Source organism: Ictidomys tridecemlineatus, chromosome 5 (genome assembly GCF_052094955.1).
Source record: "Ictidomys tridecemlineatus isolate mIctTri1 chromosome 5, mIctTri1.hap1, whole genome shotgun sequence".
Lineage (NCBI taxonomy): Eukaryota > Metazoa > Chordata > Mammalia > Rodentia > Sciuridae > Ictidomys > Ictidomys tridecemlineatus.
This window is the reverse complement of record NC_135481.1, coordinates 16,183,928-16,206,913: the sequence shown is the minus strand read 5'-3', so window position 1 is coordinate 16,206,913 and position 22,986 is coordinate 16,183,928. Positions and strand designations below refer to the sequence as shown.

General features: G+C 37.4%; 1 protein-coding gene across 1 annotated transcript in view; it reads left to right on the top strand.

The window, feature by feature from the left end:
- Iqch (IQ motif containing H) overlaps window positions 1–22,986 on the top strand; it is a 134,891-nt gene that overhangs the window by 4,715 nt on the left and 107,190 nt on the right. Inside the window, exons 2-4 of the mRNA XM_040275165.2 lie at window positions 2,208–2,336; window positions 15,678–15,754; window positions 17,882–17,920. Coding sequence (XP_040131099.2) covers window positions 2,208–2,336; window positions 15,678–15,754; window positions 17,882–17,920 — 245 coding nt within the window. The remainder of the gene's footprint in view (window positions 1–2,207; window positions 2,337–15,677; window positions 15,755–17,881; window positions 17,921–22,986) is intronic.

Genomic DNA, 22,986 nt, shown 5'->3' with positions numbered 1-22,986 from the left:
CTTATATCAGAGTCTTAACTTCTTCCTTCCAGTTATGAATGTATACATATTTGTCTAAAATTAAATTGCTTCACCCAGTATCAAAGCAAAGATTAAAATCATGCTTATATTTTTCAAAATTCTCAGAGAATGAAACTGACTCTTTAAAGTATAATGATTTTTAAGGAGCTCTGTTTCTCACCTCTGCAAAACAGGCCTAGCTCTTAGGCAGAGACTGGGTATTTACAGGTGGAAAATATTTGTGAAGACAAACAACTAATGTTGCTGTCACTGGGACAGGGGGCCTGAGGAGGTTTCCTCCAAGGGAAGTGGACCTTGACTCGGGCCACGAAGCTCCTTGACGTCCTTGCAGAAAGGAATCCAGGAACAGTTCAAAGAAAAATATACACTTATTTTATTGAGAGAAATACACTCTGTGAGAGTGTCTCACTACACAGGGTGGAGTGCCAGCATTAGGGAGGCAAATTCATACACGTAAAATCTATAGTACAGATTGAAGAGGGTATTTTTACTTCCCCTTTGTGTTGGTAACTGGACATGGTAACCATGACTGACTAGGGGTTCTTTTGTTTTTGATGCCTTCTGTTTTGTGACTTTGAACTGTACTCCCTTGGTATACCTGTGGATGAGGTCTCATCAATGATTAAATAGGTTGTTTGTGATCAAGGTAAGTGAAAGTGACCATTAAATCTGGACTTTTAATCCACGTGAAAGTGGACTTTAAATCATAGCACTCTTGTGTTGTCCTGCAGATCCCCTTTCAGTCTCTCCTTATGTCTCCCATCCTACCTCACTGCTATTTTAAAGAACATATTACAACCAGTTCTAGTGTTATAAAAATTAAAACCTTTTTACTAATTTAAAAGAGGGTTTAAAGAGTTGTACACTGGATCAGTAGTTCTTAAGTTTGAAGTAGGAAAGATCGACCTGGAGTGTTTATTTAACATATATGTTTCTGGGCCCCAATTCTGGTGATTCTCAAACTTCAGTGTTCCTAAGTACTTCCTGGAGACTCCAAGAATGCAGATCCCCAGGCCCTGACCTCAAGCTTTAGGACAACTCTGAAATGGGGCCCAGGAATTTTCACTTTCCGTATGAAAATCTTCCTCCAAGTGAACTGCTCTAGGTAAACTGGAGATTTCTCTCTGGAATCATTGTTTGATAAGCAATGTCCTCATCAGCTCTCCAACCCTTCTGTGATGATTCTTCTGAATTCCTGAAACACAAAACTAACATCTTTAAAAGCAAAAAATATATAGTTACGGAGGTCTTAAAGCAAATGGAAATAATACTTAGAATGAGTGACAACTCCTTCAACTTAATCCAGCTTGGTTTACCATTTGTATACTAGAAATTTGTTGAGATCCAGAATTCCTAATTTTCCTTTCTATTATGTAATAGAACAGTGAGAAACTGAAATCCTACCACAAATTCATTACAAATAGTCCCCAAGTTTCTGGGTTTCTGGCTTTGATACAATAGATCTACCTTAATGAAAGTTCTGCCCCCAGCAGCAGGCTTTGTTTAATTATTCATGTATTCATTGATTTATTAATTTGTTTACTTATTTAACAATGTCTCTTGTCCTTAAAAAGGCTTGGCTCCAGCCTTGCTGACACAGTATGGGTTCTAGAAATTGTAAATTAGTTGCACTAATACTAACGGGGTTGCTCAGTTACACTGAAATAACCCATTGGAACATTCATATCTTCTGGTGAAATGAGAAATGTCTGGAGATAACTCCTTCTTTGATAAAGTATGACTGATTTTAACAACAGGGGCATGGTTTCAAGCACACAGGTTTTCTTTTCTTTCTTTCCAAACAAAGAATCTCCTTAGTTATTAAGAATGTGTGCCCAATTTCTCTGAATTTTAAAAAGAGCAACAATATTACCCATGATTGAGAATGTCATAAGTACAAGAAGTTTTAGTTTGCTGTGAAATTATATTTCTACCTTAAAATGAAATTACCTTCGTGCAATTTTATTTCATATTACTGCTATTGGAAATGACATTTTCCTTGGGTTAGAATATTAAGCTTAAATGAACGCATACTAGCCATATTTTTTTATGCAAAGGATTAAGGCACTAGCTGTACCCTTACAAATAAGATGACGAATGGAGTAAGTTATACTTGTGAAGTTTATAGAGATCACATTGGTGAAATGACTTAGTTAACCTCAAATTCTGTTAACCTTCTTTCTTAGGAATTTTAAACATGATAGAACGAGGATTGATCCCCCCAACAGCAAAGATTACCTTCAAGAATCCACCCATTAGGCCCAAAGCAGCTCCTCTGCACAGTTTTGATGAATCGCATAAGATTCCAATCTCCGGTAAGACACCGCCAACTCCACGCTTGGTTGGGGCTACACAGAAATCACCTCCCCACAAAATTTCCCCTACTAGTGGGCAACTTTTACCCTTAATAATAGGACAAGATGAAAGTGGCAAATAGCCTGAGTTTTATGTTAACAAGTAAAGTAACTTTAGGGTAAATCGGCATTTCTGCTCTTATGGTGCTTATGTTCCAGTGGGAGACACAGACAATAAGCAGGTAAGTAAAGGAGAATTTAAGCTAATGATACGTGCTAGAAATAAACGATATGGGGATATGGGTGAGAGTGAGAGAAGGGAGGAAGGGCCAGGAAATGCCTCTCAGAAGAGTGTGGCTTGAGCTGAGATCTAAAAGATAAGAAAGAACCAGTCATTTAAACATCTAGAGAGGAGCATTCCAGATGTAGACCAGAGGAGAGGCAAAGGCCCTAAGGACCTCAGAGGAAATGAGCCAGAGGGCCAGGCCAAGAGCAGGGGAGAAAGGAGGAGGAGGCCAGGCTGGAGACAGAAGGATCACATGATGTAAGCTAAAGCCAGGACGACTTGCTTAGCAGTGGGGTTGTGGGTGAGACAGACACTAAAGACAACATTTCCCAACCTCCTTAGAGTGGGGTGTGCCACATGACCAGATTCTGAGGATGTAGCAGAAATGGAGAGGGAAAGGTGCAGCTCTCTGGGTCTCCATGTTGAGATGGGCAGGGTTGCCCAGCTAGACCTAGACTAACTTCCTTTGGACTATGTGTGTGTGTGTGTGTGTGTGTGTGTGTGTGTGTGTGTGTGTGTGTTAGAAAAAGAAGCTCTTACTTTGTTTAAACCACTTGGCATATCTTTAGATCTTTCTTTTTAAAACAACTGAGACTAAACCAGAGCCCGCATGGCATTCCCCCAAACCATGGCAAGGAGTTGGTTTAATCCCAATTACAATAAGAACCCACAAGAAGGTGTAAAGAGGAGGATGAGGTCGTCCTGGTTTTTTTGTTTTAATAAGGCCATTTTTTTTGTTTTAATAAGGATCACTTTCACACCAGTGCCACATTCGTGGTAGCAGGAAACCCAGTTAAAAGTCTGTAGCAGGGCTGGGGATGTGGCTCAAGCGGTAGCGCGCTCGCCTGGCATGCGTGCAGCCCGGGTTCGATCCTCAGCACCACATACCAACAAAGATGTTGTGTCCGCCGAGAACTAAAAAATAAATATTAAAAATTCTCTCTCTATCTCTCTCTCTCCTCACTCTCTCTTTAAAAAAAAAAAAGTCTGTAGCAGTAAACCAGGTGTGAAATGATGATGGCATCGAGGAGGACGATATTGGTTAGATAAGTGTACAAATCCATGTTATATTTTGAAGGTGGAACCACAAGGATGTACTGAGGGAAAGAGAGGTATCAAGGACAAGTATGTATGAATGCTTTCATAAATACATATCAGCACACCCCAACTTTGTATCAAATCTGCTGCTGATGGGAATTTCAGTGGTTTATACCACAGGCCTGTAAGGAATAATAGCACTGTGGACATTCTTGTATATGTCTTTTAATGCCAATACATGTGCAATTCTGTTGCATACATGTCAGAGAGTGAAACCACAGAGTCATAGGATATACACATGCTCAGATCTAACAGATGCTGCCAAACAGTTCTCCAAAATGATTTATTTTCCTGTTAACAGTTCATGAGAGTTCCAGAACATTCATCTTGGTTAACACCTAATATTTAAGTTTTTTACATTTGAGCCATCCTGAAGAATCTATTGTGGTATCTCTCTGTGGGCCTAGTTTTATTTCCCTGATGACCAATAAAGCTGAGTACTTTTATTTTTGGTACCAGGGATTGAACCTAGGGATACTTAACCACTGAACTACATCCTCAGACTTTTTAATATTTTATTTAGAGATAGGGTCTCACTGTGTTGCTTATAGTCTCACTAAGTTGCTGAGGCTGGCTTTGAACTCAAAAAATCCTCCTGCCTCAGCCTCCTGAGCCACTAACAGGGATAACATAGGTGTGTGCCATCACACCCGGGTTGAACCCCTTTTTTGATATGTGTATTGGTCATTGAATACCCTCTTTTATTAAGTGATTTAAGCCTCTGATTTTTTAAGTTGCATTGTTCTAACTGATGTGTAGGAATTATCTATATATCCCAAATGCTAATCTTTCATCAGTTATGTATTGCAAATAATTTTTTCTACTCGGTGGCTTGATATTTCACCCTTTCTTGGTATCTTTTTAAAATTAAATGAGATAATTGTAGCTTCACATGCAGTTGTAAGAAGTAATGCAGAGAGATCCCTTATACTCTTTCCTCAACAGTAACATATTGAAATACTCCAGTACAATATCACAGTCAGGATATTGACACAGTCAAGCGATGAACATTCCTATCACCACGAAGGGTTCTCTTGTTGTCCTCTTGTGGCCACACCTACTTCCCTTCATCCCTTGCCTCCCTAATCCCTAGAAACCAATAACCTCTTCACCATTTCTATAAATTTGTCGTTTCAAGTATGCCATACAAATGAAGTCGTGTGGTGTGTAGCTTTTGAGGTTGGCTTTTTTTCACTCAGCATAATTCTCTGGAGAGTTCTTCAGGTCGTGGCTTATATCAGCAGTTTCCTACTTATTGCTGAGTAGTATTCCCTGTTATAATACCACAGTTGCTAATATATATCCACATTCACCTGTTGGAGCACATTCAGGTTGTTTCCTGTTTGGGGTTACTATTTTAAAAAAGCTTTTATAAATATTTATGTACAGGTTTTTGAATGAACCTGTGTTCTCATTTCTTTAGGATAAATGCCCAGGAATGTAATTGCTGTTATTTATGGTACTTTCCTGTTTAATTAGTCTACATATATTTAGAGCCATGTTGGAGTATTACAAATCTGTTTCAAACATGAACTATAACTTAGAAAACTTAAGAGGAAAAAGAATGCTATTTCTATCCAGATTTTTGCTTACCATGTACTTGCTTCCCTTCTAATGCTCCAGGTTTCTCTATCATTCCCTTTGTATTTAGAGAATTTCTCTTAGCCTTTCTTGTAGTGTCAGTATAGTAGTGACAAAGTGTCCTGATTTTGCTTCATCTTGGAATCTCTTGGTTTCCCCTTTCATTCTTGAAGGATATTTCCACTGACTGTAGGATTTGGGATTGACAGCTCTTTCTCTCAGCACTTAGGGGGGAAAAAGTATAACTTCTTTTCAACTTCTGTGGTTTCCAGTAGAAGTCACTGTCATTTGAAAAACTTCCCCAGTGGTAAGTAAGAGGTTGCTTTTCTTTTGTTTCTTTCAGTAATTTTATCCTCTGTTTTTAGTTTTGAAAAATTTGCTTATGATGTGTCCTGGTTGGATTTCTTTGGCTTTATCCTGGTTTCAGGTTGGCTCTGCTTCTTAAATCTATAAGTTTATAGTTCGGCCCATTTCGGAAGCTTTCAGCAATTGTTTCTCTGAGTACTTGGTCTTGTCTGTGTCTCCTCCTCATCCAGGGACACAATGATACAAACGTTAGCTCTTTTGCTACTCCAGGTGCTTGATGCTCTCTTCACTTCTTTCCTGTCCGATTTTCTCTTGTTAGTCACACTGGGTAGATTCTACTTCTCTAGAGTCTAGTTCACTGATTTCTCAACTTCATTTTGTTGCTGAGCCCATCCATTAGAATTTGTATTTAGGTTATTTGTAGTTTTCAATTCTTTAGAATTTTCATTTGGTTCCTCTTTATATATTCTATTCTTTCTTTTTGTACTGGAGACTGAACCCAGGGATGCTTAACCACTAAGCCACACCCTCAGCCCTTTTAACTTTTTATTTTATTTTGAGACAGGTCTCACTAAGTTGCTTAGGGCCTAGCTAAGTTGCTGAGGCTGGCCTTGAAATTGTGATCCTCCTGCCTCAGCTTCCCAAGTTGTTAGGATTACAGGAGTGCGCCACTGCATCTGTCATATATTCTATGTCTTTGTGCATTTGTTTCAAGTATGTTTGTAGTTGTCTGTAGAAATATTTTTACAGGGGCTGGGGTTGTAGCTCAGTGGTAGAGCACTTGCCTAGCATGTGTGAGGCACTCGGTTTGATTCTTGGCACCACAAGAATGCCAAGAATTGCATTGTTGGTTGTTCAAAACATTACATAGTTCTTGACATATCATATTTCACACTTTGATTCAAGTGGGTTATGAACTCCCATTTTTACCCCCTATACAGATTGCAGCATCACATCGGTTACACATCCACTGTTTTACATATTGCCATACTAGTGTCTGTTGTATTCTGCTGCCTTTCCTATCTTCTACTATCCCCCTTCCCTTCCCCTCCCCTCCCATCTTCTCTCTCTACCCCATCTACTGTAATTCATTTCTACAATGGCTGCATTATAGTCTTTGATAATTCCAAGCTCTCTGTAATCTCGATGTTGGTGTCTAGTCATTGTCTTTCTTTATTTAGTTTGAGATCTTTCTGCTTGGATTAGTGATTTTCAGTTGACACTTCAACATTGTAAGATTCTGGTTCTTATTTATATCTGTTTATCTGGTACCTCTGACACTCTATTTATTCCCAATTAGTTGTAACAAATCTGGATTTCATTAGCTAATACTGTGTTTTGTTTACAATTTTTACATTTTTTTGTGCATGATACTGCCCTAAATTAATTTTTTCCCCTGCCATGTTTTCCTTGGATTTTATTTTATTTTTTAAATTTGTTTTTTTAACTAACACAAAAAAATCAGACATATTAATGAGGTGCCATGTTATGTTTCAATAAATGTATATATTGCATAATGTATAAATCAAGTTAAGCAGATTTGTCTCATGAAACATTTATCATTTCTATATAGTGAAAACTTTAAAACTCTTTTTATCTAATCCTTTTATGTACAATATGTTATTATTATCTACTATTCAATAATAGCACACCAGAACTTATTACTCCTATCTAGGTGTAACGAAAGACCCACTGACTGACATTTCCCATCCCATCCCCACCCCTTCTTTTCCCTGCCTCTGCTAACCACCATTCTACTCTCAGTTTCTATCTCCAAGATGAACTTTTTAAGATTCTGTGTATGAATAGCTCATGCATCTTTCTATGCCTGGCTTACTTAACTTAACACAGGGATGTCCCTAACCCTAACCCTAACCCTAATTCATCCATGTTATTGCAAATGACAGGATTTCGTTCTTTTTATGGCTGAATGACATTCCACTGTGTGTGTTGTCCATGTTTCTTTATCCACCCATCACCTGATAGACAGATTTTTTCCAGTTCTTGGCTACTACTTATTAATAGTGCTGTAGTGAACACAGGAGTGCAGATGTTTCTCCAGTCACTTGACTTCATTTCCTTTGGATGTGTACCCAGTAGTAGTGGGATTTCTGGGTCATATGATAATCATATCTTTTATTTTTTGAGGAATTTCCATGTAGTTTTTCATAATTTACAGTCCCAGCAATAGTGTGCAAGAGTTCCCTATTCTCCACATGCTCACCAGCACTCTTTATCTATAGTCTTTTTGAGAATAACCATTCTCACTGGGGTGAAGTGATCTTTTTTGTGGTCTTGATTTGCATGTCCCTGGATTATTGATGCTGAAATTTCTTCATGTACCTGGTAGCCATTCATATGTCTTCTTTTGAGAAATGTCTCTTCCGATCTATGGTCCATTGTAATTTTTCCCCCTACAGAGTTTTTGGAGTTCCTTACACATTCTGGGTATCAAAATATCACATGTATATTTTGCAAATATTTTCTCTTAGTCTGTAGGTTGTACATTCACTCTGTTGATTTTTTTTTTTTTGGCTGTACACAGCTTTTCAGTTTGATGTAATCCCATTTGTCTATTTTTTGCTTTTGTTTTCTGTATTTTGGAGATCTTTTCCAAAAAACCTATGCCCATTCCAATGTATTGAAACACTCCCTGCCATTTTTTCTGAGTGGTTCTATGGTTTCAGGTCCTGTGTTTAAATCTTCGATCCATTTTGAGTTGATCTTTATAGCTGATTAGAGACGGGAGTGTAGGTTCATTCTTTTGCATGTGGATATCCAAATTTCCCAGCACTATTTATTGAAAAGCTTGTCCTTTCTCTGATGTGTGTTCTTAGCACTTTTGTCAAAAATCAGTTGGATATAGATGTGTGGGTTTACTTCTGGGCTCTCTATTCCCTTGGTCTAAATGTTTGTGTTTATGCCAATACCATGCTGTTTTGATTACTACAGCTTTGTAGTGTGTTTTGAAATCAATGCCTCCTGCTTTATTCTTTTTGCTTAAGATGGCTTTTGCTATTTATGTTTTTTTTTGTTCCATATAAATTTTTTAGAATTATTTTTCCAGTTCAGGGAAGAATGTCATTGGTATTTTATAGGAATGTATTGAATCTGTAATTGCTTTAGGCACTATGGGCATTTTTTTTTATCATCTTCAGTTTCTCTCAACAATATTTGCAATTTTCATTGTAGAGATCTTTTGCTTCTTTGGTCAAATTTACTCCCAGGTATTTTTTGTAGCTATTGTAAATAGGATGTGCTCTTGATTCCTATTTCAGAGAATTTGCTATTGGCAAATAGTAATGCTGCTGATTTTTGTATTCTGCAACTTTGCTGAATTCACTTATTAGTTCTAATTTGTGGGGGTGGATTTTTTTTGTTTTTTTGTGGTTTTTTTTTTTTTTTACATATGAAATCATGTCATCTAAAAGCAGTGACAATTTGACTTCTTCTTTTCCAATTTGAATGCTCTTGGTTTTTTTCTCTTGCCTGATTACTCTGCCTAAGACTTCCAGAACTGTGTTGAATACAGTGGTAAACGTGGACATCTTGTCTTGTTCAGATCTTAGAGAGAAAGTTTTCAGCTCTTCCCTGTTCAGTATAACATTAGCCATTGGCTTATTATGAATGGACTTTATTATGTTGAGGTGTGTTCCTTTTATACCTAATTTATTCAACATTTTTATCATGAATGAATGTTGAATTTTATCAAATGCCTTTCCTGCATCTATTGAGATGATCATGTGGTATTTTTTCATCATTCTCTTGACATAGTGTATCACAGCTCTTGATTTGTGCATATGGAACCATCCTCACATCCCTGGGATTAATCTCACTTGAACATGGTGAATAATCTGTTTAATGTGCTGTTGAATTTTGTTTACAAGTATTTCATTGAGAATTTTTGCATCTGTGTTCATTAAGAATATTGGCCAGGAAAAAAAATATATTGGCCAGTAGTTTTCTTTTTTTTTTTTCTTTGTTTGTTTGTTTGTTTTCTGTGGTTGTTGTTGTGTCCATTTTTGGTTTAACCATCAGAGCAATTCTGGCCTCATAGAATGTGTTTAGAAGAATTCTTCCTCTTCCTCTTCTGTTTTTTTTTTTTTTTTTTAACAACTTAAGGAGAATTAGTATTAGTTCTTTAAATGTTTAACAGTGAACTCAGTAGTGAAACCATATGGTCCTGTTTTTTAAAATTTATTTATTTATTTATTTATTTATTTGATGAGAGGCTTTTTATTACTGATTCCATCTTGCTGTTATTGGTTTGTTCATGTTTTCAGTTTTTGTATTTCTTCATGATTTAGTCTTTGTAAGATGTACATTCTTGGAATTTGTCTATTTCTTTTACATCATCAAATTTTTTGGTACATATGTTTATAATAATTCCTAATGATCTTTTGTATTTCTGTTAAATCAGTTGTAATGTTTCCCTTTTTAATCTATGATTTTATTTATTAGAGGCTTCTTTCTCCTAAGTCTAGCTAAAGGGTTTGTTCATTTTGTTTATTTTTTTGAAGAACCAACAAGGCACCAGCTCTTTGTTTGATCATTTATATTGTTTTATTGTTGTTGTTAGTCTCCATTTCATTTATTTATGCTGTGGTTTTTACTAGTTTTTCCTTTTACTAATTTTAGGCTTAGTTTGTTCTTGTTTTTCTACTTCGTTGATATGCAGCAACAGGTTGTTTATTTGAGATCATTGTACTTCTTCCAATGTAGGCATTGATTGCTGTAAACTTCCCTGCTAGTATTGCTTTTGGTGTGTTTCTATTTTCATTTATTTCAAGAAAATTTTTAATTTCCTTCTTAACTTCTTCCTTGATTCATTTATTGTTCCAAAATAAGTTGTTTTTTAATTTTCAGGTACTTATTTAGTTTCCCAAGTTTTTCTTGTTATTTCTAACTTTACTGCACTGTGGTCTACTCTGTGTGATTTCAGCTTTTAAAAATTTATTGAGACTTATTTTCTGGTCTATCATAGGATCTATTCTGCAGAAAAGTTCCATTACTGGTGAGAAGAATGTGAATTTTTCAGCAGTTGGATGGAATGTTTTATTGATATCTGTTGGGTCCAATTGATATAAAGTATAATTTAACTCTATTGCTTTTGTTGTTGTTGGTAGTGGTGGTAGTGGTGGTTTTCTGCTTGGATAATCCATTCATTGCTGGAAGTGGATTATTGATATTTTCAACTATTATTGTACTGGAGTCTCTCCCTTTAGGTCTTTTTTTTTTTAAAGAAAGAGAGAGAGAGAGAGAGAATTTTTTAATATTTATTTTTTAGATTTCGGCGGACACAATATCTTTATTTGTATGTGGTGCTGAGGATCGAACCCGGGCCGCACGCATGCCAGGCAAGCGCACTACCACTTGAGCCACATCCCCAGCCCTCCCTTTAGGTCTTTTAATATTTGCTTTTATATTTGGGTGCTCTCATATTGAAAGCATACATAGCTAGAATTTTTATTTCTCTTCTATTGCTTAATTGACTCCTTTATCATTCTATAACAACCTTTCTCATCTCTTTTTACTGATTTTGATTAAAAATTGGTTTTCTCTGATAAAGTATGGCTACTCCTGCTTTAGTTTGGATTCTATTTGCATGGAATATCTTATTCCATCCCTTTGCTCTCAGCCTAATGTTTACAGGTGATGTCAGTTTGATGCAAGCAACATATAGTTGGGTTTGGTTTTGTTTTTTAATCCATTCATTCACTCTGTCTTTAAATGTAGAATTTAGTTCATTTATATTCAGGATAATTATCAATAAGTAAGATTTTACTATCACTGTTGTGCAACTTATTTTCTAGTTTTGTTATTGTTCCTTTCTTTCTCTCCTTTGAAGTCTTACTTTGTGGTTAAGTGAATTGCTTTAGTAGTGTGCTTTGATTGATTGCTTATAATTTTTGGCTTGCTTATTATAGATTTTTGCTTGGTGGCTACTATGAGACTTACAAAAATATCTTTTGATTATAATAAAGTATTTTAAAGTAATAGCAACTGAAAATGATTGTAAAGAACAAAAACAAAGGATAAGAGAAATATACTAATAACTTTCTATTTGCACTTTATTCCTCCCCACATTTTGAATTTTTGATAATCATTTTCAATTTTGGTATACATCTTTCTATATTGCCTATCTCCCAACATTTAATGTAGCTATTATTATTTTTAGTTGTTTTGTTTTACAGTGTTAATACTAAAGATGTGAATGTTTTATTCTCATGCTTACAATATTGGAACATTCTGAATTTGTATAATTTCTCTTACCAGTGAGTTTATACTTTCCTGTTTTCTTCTTATTCTTTCTTTTAGTTTGAACTTCCTTTAGCATTTCTTGGAGAAGAGGTCGGTGGAGATATATTCTCTCAACTTTTGTTTGTCTGGGAAAGCCTTTATTCCTCCTTCATTTATAAAGAGTAGTTTTTCTGGGTACAATAGTCTCAGTTCACAGTTTTATTTTTGTTTTTCCTTTTAGTACTGTGAAAATCTCATGCTACTGTCTCCTGGCCCAAAAGGATTCTGCTGAGAATTCTGCTGTCATGTGAATTGGGACACCCTTATATATGTTTATTTTCTCTTGCAACCTTGAGAATCTGCTCTTTCTCTTTCACCATTGAGATTTTGATTATAAGCTGTCTTGGGATATATTGGTTGAGTTAAATTTGACTAGTGCTGAGGATTGAACCCAGTGCCTCATGCATGCTAAGTGAGCATCATTCTTCTGAGCCACAATCCCAGCCCCTGACTGGTGCCTTATGACCTTCCTGTATCTGGATGTTTGGGAGGTATTCTGTTATTATTCCATTGAATAAGTTTCTACCCCTTTGGCATTCTCAATCTTTTCTGAGCCCCAATAATCTGAATGTTTGCTCTTTCAATACTGTTCCAAAGTTCCCATAATCTTTCTTCATTTCTTGTCACTTTTTTCTTTTTTTCTCTTTCAATTATATATTTTCAAATAGCCTCTCTTTGAGCTGACCAATTCTTCTGTTTGATCTATCCTATGACTGATGCCTTCTATCTTGCTTTTAATTTCGTTGAGTGTATTTTTCACCTCAATAATTTGATTTTTAAAATTTTTTTCATCTTGGGTTGGGGTTGTGGCTCAGTGGCAGAGCGCTTGGCTTGCACATGGGAGGCACTGGGTTTGATCCTCAGCACCACAGAGAAATAAATTAATAAAATTAAGATTTTTAAAAAACATTGTTTTCAACTCTTTATTTCTCTGTTAGAATAGTGAAACATTTCTCTGTGTTTTCTTGAAGCTCATCAAGTTTCCTTAAAACAGTTATTTTAAATTCTCTACTTGAATGTTCTCCCACACTGATCCTATTTTAGCACCTTATTTTTAAAAACTTATTTATTTATTCTAATTGGGAATATATGATAGCAGAATGCATTTTGATTCATTGTAAACAATTGCAGCACAACTTTTCATTTCTCTGGTTGTACACAATGTAGCGTTGCATCATATATGCAGTCATACATGTACCTAGGGTAATGATATCCATCTCATTCCACCATCTTTCCTGCCCCCATGTCCCCTTCCCTTTCCTCCCTCCCCTTTTCCCAGTCAAAGTTCCTCCATTTTTCCCATGCCCAACCCCCCATATTATAGATCAGCATCCACTTATCAGAGAGAACATTCAGCCTTTGTTTTGGGGGGATTGGCTTACTTCACTTAGCATGATATTCTCTAACTTCATCCATTTATCTGCAAATTGGCACCTTATTTTAAATATTAGGTGAAGTCATGATTTCCTAGAAGCTCCTGATGCTTGTCGGTGTGTGACATAATCTGGCAATGAAGAATTGGATATTTATTCTAGTCTTCCTAATCTGGCTTTGTGTTTATACTTCCAGAAATTCTAAGCAAGCTGCTTATTTTCTCTGAGCCTGTAGTCACTTTTACTATTTCAACACTGGAGGCACCTAGGTCCATATTTACTGGGAGTCTGCTGGTGGTGTGTTGTCACTGTTTCAATATTAGAGGTCAATCCAAGCCCACATTTGTCTCAGATATACTATTAGGGTATTGTTCAGAAAGAAACAGAACAGTACCTAGAAAGAATAGTCTGTTTCAACAAGTCTTTCACTTGGGACAGGGTAGATCCATATGCCTCATTCACAGTTAGTGGTGTGTAGTCAGGTACTACAGGATTTTGCCCAGCCCTGTATGAACTGGATATACCAGCCCCAAGCTCCTATGTCACACTTTGTAGCACTAATGTCACCAAGCTGTGTCACACCCTGAGCCCACAGCTTGCCTATACCATCACAACACTGGAATAGATCCATGGCCCACACTGCTATGAGCTATCTCAGGGCTATAAGATAGCTCCTGCAGATTTGGGTCTTACATACACTTTCCAGGAAGGAAGAAGAGAGTGGTATACGTCTCTTCCCAGAAGCCTTTGAGTATGCTTTCTTTTAAATTTCACTGATAACAAGGCTACTGTTAAGGAAGGCTAGGAAAGTGAATGTTCCAGGGAGAGGGTTTGAGTTAGAATTAGGATTAGGAACATACTTATGCTAGATACTTAGGCTTAGTCTGACACATCATGAAAATTCTGATCTTCTTTGTTAGATATTTAAGTATTTTTAATATTTAGATATATTAAATTTGACTTCTATTGTTTATGTGAAATTAAAATTTAACTGTGCTCTTTATTTTTTTGCTATATCTGACAATTATATTATAATTATATTATATTTTTCAGGGTGACACATATTATATATTGTCACCCTGAAAAATTTGGGGCTGTAAAATTAGCAAAGAAGAAGGAAAGATGACTACTACAGAGGCACATGAGTTTGTCCAGAAAAGACATTACCCCCCCTCACTCCCTGGCAATATTTATCATAAACATTTTCCAGGAGGTAAATTGAATAGCAAAAAGAAGTGACAAGATTTTATTAAAGATGCAGACATATTCTCCAAATGCAAATGTTCCATAAAATGCAAGCCTGCACAAAATTATAATTTGGTGATAGCATTTATTTAGGTAACTAAGAAAATTCTTAGAGATCCCATCAACTGTGGATTATACACATGGAATTATTAATCTTCAAGATCCTTATCCTATGAAATTCTATTAAAATCTGACAAAAATCCTTTAAAAGTTGCAAACCTGTCAGCTGCTATCTTATTTTCACATGGGAATAAAGCCCAAAATGGACAACAGAACCAGGCTGGTGCAGAAGTCAAGGCAAAACCACTTAGGCTTAAAGTGGGGTCTGCAGATGCCATGGCGCATAGACCAGGTGTGGGGCGGTGAAGGGGGTGGGGGGAGATGGGAACACAAGTCCCAGGGAGCTTCCTGGAAGAGGGAAACCAGAGAGAGCCAGATGCAACAAATAAATCCCTTGTGTGGAGGTGAGTTTCCTGCAAATTTTTGAAAGATGGCAGAAAAATTTCTTGTAGTCCACTTGAGGTAATGTGAGAACTGAGTTCTCAAAGTAAACTTCCAAATTATATATAGATATCCTTTACCAACACATTGCTTTTTATTGACATCTATCAATTCTTTTGACAGAAAAGGGGGTTGAGTACAATTGAGATGACAGAACTATTAACTATGGGATTATTGAGATGCAAGAATTATTAACTATAATAAAATAATATAAATAATTAAAATAACCCTTATGGTGCCATTTACTTGTCTCACTCCTCCAAGTCATTTAAATGTTTTAGAATCATCTTTTATAGTAGTCCACAATATGCAATTATATCAATTATCCTGCACATGAATGTGGCAATCTGGTTGTTTAAGGAAATCTTACAGTGAAACATTTTAGAAGACAAACATTGCTCTGATTTGTCTACTTTTAAACTTTCATCTCGGCAGCTTGCATAAGGCAGGCTGAACTGGTGCTATTGCTCTCCACCCCCACCCCCTGCTTTTGGCTTTCTGTTTGAAGCCAGTGGTCACAGATGTTTCATTGACTGCATATAGGAAAGACAGAGAGTGAGTAGATGGGGGGCCACAGAGCCATTTGACTTTCAAGGTGCAAACCCAACAACATCCACCCAGTGCCACAATCTCTTTCTGGAAGAGTTAACATTGCTCCACCTCCATCCACAGCCCCCTTCTCTGAACCTCAGAAACCACCGCCGGCTCCAGCAGAAGTAGAGGTGTCTCACAAGAAACAAAAATTAAAGGTATTCCTATTTCTAATTACAAAAACAAAATTCTTTTTATTTATAATATTGTTTGTGAGGATTCGGGTGATAGCCACATACTATATAATGGTTCCTTTCACACAGAAAGTATTATTTCAGTTGCCATTGGGATGTATTTAATTTCTGATGATGATGATGATGATGATTACTATTATTATTATTTATAGTGCTAGGGATTGAACCCAGGACCTCCCCCATGCAAAGCAAGTGCTTTACCACTGAGTTATATCTCCAGTCCCTGATTTTGAAAGGAGTGGTGATTGTATAAGTCAACTCCACCAGGACACTATCACTAGGATCTAAGAAATTCATTGTTATGAGATGAAGGGGCTGAGTCAGCGTATGCTGCTACCCGGTCAGGGGTCCAGGAGTCCAGGATACGTTATCTGTTGCTTTACATCCAAGTTGATGTTGTCTGGGGCATATCATTGTGAGCTGTTAGTGTATGGCTTTGTCCTTAGGCATAGGCTAAAAAGGCAAGACCTCCAGTTGTGCACAGAACACCTTCTAAGGAGGAAGAAGCAGCAATTCTGTATTCCTAAACATCAGCACCTCACAGTCCAGTGAAATTCATCCTCAGGAATAGATGTCCCCAGTTCAAAGGTGGTGGACTTTTGTAGTTGGCTTTCTTATACTTATGGGCCATGGACAGGCTTATGATCATTGAAACTTTTTGCCACAGGAAGGAGACAGCTGGCAATGTCTTTTCTGGCTGACCCCATGTGGTCCTGTTTTCAGCTGCTCTCATAAAAAAAGAAAGAGACACTGGAGAGTAACACTGAGGAAATGTATCCTGCTGTGTCTCCAGAGTAGCCTGCTTACCTGCTCCTCCCAGGCCTTCATCTCCTAACACCACATCTTCCTCAGGAGATTTTCGCTGTATTCTCAGCAGTGGTGGCTGTTTCCCCTTCAGAGATTTCCAAGCTGTTTATGTAGCAGCATGTCATGTGACACCCTAGTTGCCATGGCAAATATTTGTGTTACATGAAAAATGTGGGTAAAAAAATCAATGTAAATGGCCAAATCCCAAGACAGACAGGCCTCAGGCAAGTGTTTGGCCTGCACCATTATTGTTTCAAATTCAGCTGTTTAACAGGCTGTGAGAAGGCCAAGGGCTAATGTGCAGAATGGAACAGGCGCAAGCACCTGTTTTGATTCTCACCCTGCTCAAGCGTTCAGATCCCATAGTTGCACTGAGAACAGATCTACAGGTAATACAAACATTGTGACTGAATTTTAGCCAGTAAGAAGTTTCTCTCAAAAACAACTTTTAAAAAAAACATTATGACATATTTTCTAAATGCTAATTAGCCCTGGCTTTAATTTCCGCTGTTGACTTCACAAAGCTTTCTCCTACTGCTAGAAGCAGTAATATTTAAAGACTTCTCCCTGTGGTCCCAGATTGGTACAACATTTCTGAATTGAAACTTCAATGGTAAATGTAATTATTCATATACTTTGCTGAAAGTGTTCTGGGCATGAAAGTTAGAAAGCTAAGAGAGCCAGGCACAGTGCCACCCACCTGTAATCCCAGTAACTCAGGAGGCTGAGGCAAGAGCATCACAAATTTGAGGCCAACCTGGGCAACTCAGTGAGACCCTGTCTCAAAAAAAAAAAAAAAGGCAGCGGGGAGTGGAATGTAGCTCAGTAGTAGAGCACTCCTTGGTTCAATGTCAGTACTGAAAACAGGTGGGGAGGCTAAGAGAAATATACAATATGCCCATCTTTTGGATAGAGCCAGTTCAGACTTTTGATCAGGCTTCACTACTGGCCAGAGCAGTGCCACACAGAGAAACCCTTTCTTATAATTCTTCTCTAGTGTTCCCTAGAAGTGGGACTTGGCATTTGATTATAGTTGTTTTTGTAAATATTTATTTTTGCCAAACTCCTTCCTAAAAGCAGAGGAGCTTGGCAAGCAGCCTGTGATAGTCTGGGGCTGGGAAAGTTCTTTCCAATTATTAGCTCCTTCCTGCATGGAAAGAGGGAACAGGCTGGCCCATGGGGGAGGCAGGGAAGTTGGCAGAGGGACTCTGAGGCTTCTATTTGTTTGTAAAATTGCCCATGAGAGTCATTTTGATTTAAACTGTGTCTCATTCTTCATTGTAGGCAAAAGGCAGAAGGTCAAAAGGACATCTTGATAAGAAGGTCTGTAATTTGTGTGACTAGTTGAAATTTGGGGTCTGTCACCTGATGTCCCTTCCGTTTTGCTGGAGGGCAAAAGTATGGGAGCTGCTTGACAGCTGGAGACAGCAACAAAGTTCTTTTGCACTTCCTTTATAAAAGAAATTAGATCATCTCTTTAGGAAAAAAACAAAACATAATTTGCTTAAAGCAGAATACCTTTCTTTGCCCTCTGCTAGGACTGAACCACTTCTCAGTTTTCAGTCCAACAAATGATTTAGCATCCTTAAAATCTGAATTTGAATCACATCAGTCTTCAACCTCATTCAAATATTTTCATCATTTAAAAGTACTCTGAAAAAAGACGAGGTTAAAAATAAATTCAGCTGTCCCAGCACATGATTATGTGTGTGTACATGTGCATGTGTGCACACTCATGCCCGACATATGGTGTGGTAGGTGGGGAAGGCTATGGGGTCTGGTGTTAAGCTGATCACAGCTAATGTAATAAAAGGGGTCAGAAAAAAATGAAATTGCCTCAACATGGCAAGCGTGTGTGAGCACTTGCCAGGGCCGTGCACTGGTAATCGAACCTCTGAACATGAAATGGGTATGTGCTGGCTGGACTCTCCTCTTAGTAGGAAAGTAACTAATTAAATTCTCTGCATCTCACTTTCCTCCTCTGACAAATGAGGACCATGCCTCCTTTTACTTAGGGTTCATTCAAGGACAGAAGAGTTCATGTATGTAAAAGTGCTTTGGTCCATTTTTAAAAGGATCTTCTAAACTTTCCTTTCTCAGTGATCTTCTTATCAGTAAAAATTTCACAGGAAGCTTAGCCACCCCTTTTCAAGGAAAAAGAACCAACCTTTTTTGTCTTTTGTATCAGCAGAGCTGTGACTTGAAAGGGCTCTGTTGCAACCCTGATTGCAGGTAGTCCTGAATCCAGACACATTGCTCCTTGACAAACTAATCAGTGCAATTAGATCCTTCCTCTGGTTCCCTTGACTTCTTATGAGGAACTAGTGAGCTTGATGCTACACTTCAAAAAAACCAGAATGTGCTTTAAGAACACCAGGGCATTCAGTATGTGGAATATTTGTAACTGCTAATGTTGATTGAGCGTGTCCTGTGTGGGTGGCACTAAGCTCCCTCCACACCCGCTGAAGCCTCATAGCAGCTGCAGAACCTCGGTGGTCCTTACCCCACAGCCACCCAGACGGTAAAGGGCTGTGGAGGATCCAGCTGCCAGGGATCTGCTCTCTCCACATACCAACTTGTGACCTCCTCCCCACGGGCCAGTTCCATTACTACTACTGTCGCTGCCCCCACTGCTATTACTAATGCTAGCCGCTACCATGTGCTGAGTGCTTGCTCCTAATGTCTTAAGTGGAGCATCTCCCTTCATCTCTGGGCAGTAGGTACTTTTATAATCCCTATTTTACTGAAAGTCACTGGGTACATAGAGAGGTTAAGTCCTTCCAACAGGTAAATGCCAAGGCTGGTATATAAAACAGAACTCTGTGACTCCCAGAGTCCCAAAGCATTAGAAATTTTTATATATCTCAATCATTTTTTATGGAAATCTTTCTAAAACATATTACACCTCTACCTACTCAGTGTAATTGAACATCTTCTCTATCTGCTCTCATGTTTGCAGATGCAGATGACAAGATTCTGTGTCTTTGTTTCCTTCAACATCAGGTGGCAGGCGCCACCTCTGCTGTCCCGTCTGCTTCTCTCCGTGCTGACTTAAGAGCCATTTCTAGTTCCTAGAGTAGTTAAGCAAACAACCCAAACTCCAGAAGTTGAATAAGTTTGAGTCAGTCGGACCCTGCATAAAGATTCAAAGAATAAAATAAGCCATAGTAGGATTGGTAATATTCATTTTTTTGAGAAATTCAAGGAATTTTATTTTTAGAAATCTAGTTCAAAGGTTTGAAGTTGTTGAGATTGCTCTCTCAGAAAATAAATATTTTTGTTATCTTAAAGCAAGCATATTAACAACTGAAGTCACTTAGTTCAGTTTTGTATACTTAATTTTAATTAATTGTTTGCATGGGTAGAGCAAGTTAATATATTTATCAAAACATAAGAGTACAGACTAAATTCATGAAAACATTTGCTCCTGGGATGAGGGAAAGAGATGAATGGAACTAAAAAGAAATATTATATATATATATATGTTTATTATAATATATAATATAAATATGTAATATTTGTAATAATATATAATATATAGTATGTTTAATATATTATATTATATATGAGTATTTTTTATGTATCCTAAATATATATAAAAATATATATGACAAAGAAGACAAAAAATTAACAAGCATCTGTGGTAGTTTTTATATTCTTCTCTGTATGTCCAAAATGTTTCAAGTTAAAATTCAAATTGAAGGAAAAACCTATTTCCTAAGCCATACCTCTGCTATAATAATTCCTTTGATATAGAGAAACAGGTTTGGGTAATAATATTTTAATCTCAAACTTGGGATCTCACTTCTCCTAGTCATTTGTATGTTGTTACTTTCTTTTATATTTTCTCAGCATATACTTGTGATCTCTCTTTAGAAAACTGTGCTCATTTTAAGCATGAGTCAGCTGAACTATTTTAATCAGGCCACCTGTGTGACATTGAACATTCCCTGCCCCTATCTGTCCTCCTTCCCTCCTGTCTGTGTAAGGAGGAGATTCATGTTTCGGGGGCTTCCACATCTCCTTAATCCTCACTCACCAGCCCCAGGGAGAAGTTCCCAGCAGGGGGACTCTAGACTCCCCACACCCACAGCAGCTCTGTGGTTCTCCCTGTTGCTGTGAAATTACATTTTGTATGAGGAGACTGTTCCAGGCTTGATGATATATACACTTTGAAAGCCAATACAAGGTATCTCAGCAGTTTTGGTCTTACATGTCCTACCTGGTGGGGGATAAAGCTACTTCTAAAAGACTGCGGAATGCCTCCTTGGTTGACTCTGTGGTCCCAGTGCAATCTGGTCTTCTTTCTTGTCTAAAGGGTTAGAGGGCAGATCTTACTTTGACAAGAATAAGAGCTCTATGCTGGGCCCGGTTGCACACATCTCAACTGTAATCCCAGCGACTCAGGAAGCTGAAGCAGGAGGATCACAAGTTCAAAGTCAGCCTCAGCCTCAGCAACTTATTGAGGCATTAAGCAACTTAGTGAGACCCTGTCTCTAAATAAAATACAAAAAAAAAAAAAAAAAAAGGACTGGGGATATAGCTCAGTGATAAAGAGCCCCCTGGGTTTAATTCCTAGTTAAAAAAAAAAAAAAAGAGTTCTGCAACCTGGAAATACAAAATGAGGTTCAAAAGCAAGTTCAAGAACTATTTTTATCTCTTTTAGACTCATTTTCCATGTGAAGCCTCATTTAAATAAGAATAGAAGAAAAATCCAAAAACAGAAGGAAAAAGTATAGGATATTTTAAATTCATTTTCCATTTTCTGTCATTCACTAGATATTGCCACCCTCGCCTATGCATTTTTGACATAAAACCACATATTCAAAGTCAACTTAATTATATATTTTTATTTGAAAAACAATTTTTTTCTTGCAAGAGAAGTACCATAAAAATTGGTTTTGAGTTTGAGGAGTATTTTTTGGTACCAGGAATTGAACCCAGAGGAGCTTAACCACTGAGCCACATCCCAAACCCTTTTTATTTTTTATTTTGAGGTAGTATCTTACTAAATTGCTTGGGACCTTGCTAAATTGCTGAGGCTGGTTTTGAACTCATGATCCTCCTGCCTCAGTCTCCAGAACTGCTGGGATTACAGGTGTGTACCACTGTGCTCAGCATACGATTATTTTTACTGTTTTTTGTAGGATTATCTACTGCACATTTTTATTACATGGATTAATGATAAACAAGAAAAAATGTTAAATTATGAGCAAGTCACAAAATGATCATTTTTTACGTTATCTTTTTAAAAATATCTTTGTTTATTTATTTTTATGTGGTGCTGAGGATCAAACCCAGTGCCTCACATATGCAAGGCAAGCTCTGTGCCACTGATCTACAACCCAGACCCATTTACTTTTTCATTTAACAAATATAGAAACATTTTTAATAGCTACATCACATTCTGTATTAAAGATATGCCATAATTTTCTTAGACATTATCATATCCTTCAACATTGAATTATAAATGCCAAATTATTATAAATTATTTCCAGTTATTATGTTGTCAACAAAATTGCCCTGAATATCTTTCATGTTTGTGAGTCTTTGTATTTAGGGTACTTTGTAGAGATACAACTCCTTGGCCAGGTGTGGACATTTTTGGAGCTGAGTAGCCAAACTTTTTCCTATCAGTGCTCCAAAATTCAAGCTATGGGTTTGCAAATAACAAATCATATGATCGTAGAACAGCTTTGTGCTGTGAGCCTAGTCCTAGTGGCTATGAGGTTCAGTTTTAGTATTCCCACATTCACTGTTCATTCATTCATCTAGTCATTATTGACCTTTTACCATGTGCAGGCAGCATAAGAGGCACTGGGGACACAGCAGTGAACAAAGCAAGCTGAATCCTTGACTTCTTGGGACTCTTTTTCTTGCAAAAAGATGATAAATGGACATTTAATGTAAAGTCAGAGAAGAAAAATAAAGCAGAATACTTATGTAGGTATAGATAATGTGTCAAAATGGAGAATTACAAAAATTCTGCAAGTGTTCTTCAGTGATCTGTGATCAACAGACTTACTGTACACACATTTTTCCTCAAGAAAATTGGAATGTCAGGCTTTCCTGGGTGGTAATAGGGGGCCTTTTTGAGGCTGGCTCTTTCTCCTGCACCTACAGAGAAAATGATGATGTGCCTTTACCCAGGGATCTGGGAATCAGGCTGCTTTAGATTCCCATCCTGTTGGCTTCCTGTACACATCCCCAGTGGGCTCAACCCATCCATCATATTTGTCCCAAGTGGTCCTTAACTGTGTCACATTCTCTCAGAGAATACTCGAAGAGTAGCAGAAAAGATGAAATCAATGCAGCAATAAAGTGAGTCGTGCCCTTAGAAAAGGAAATTTCACATTGGACTGAAAATAGACTCCATCTGTTTAAAATAT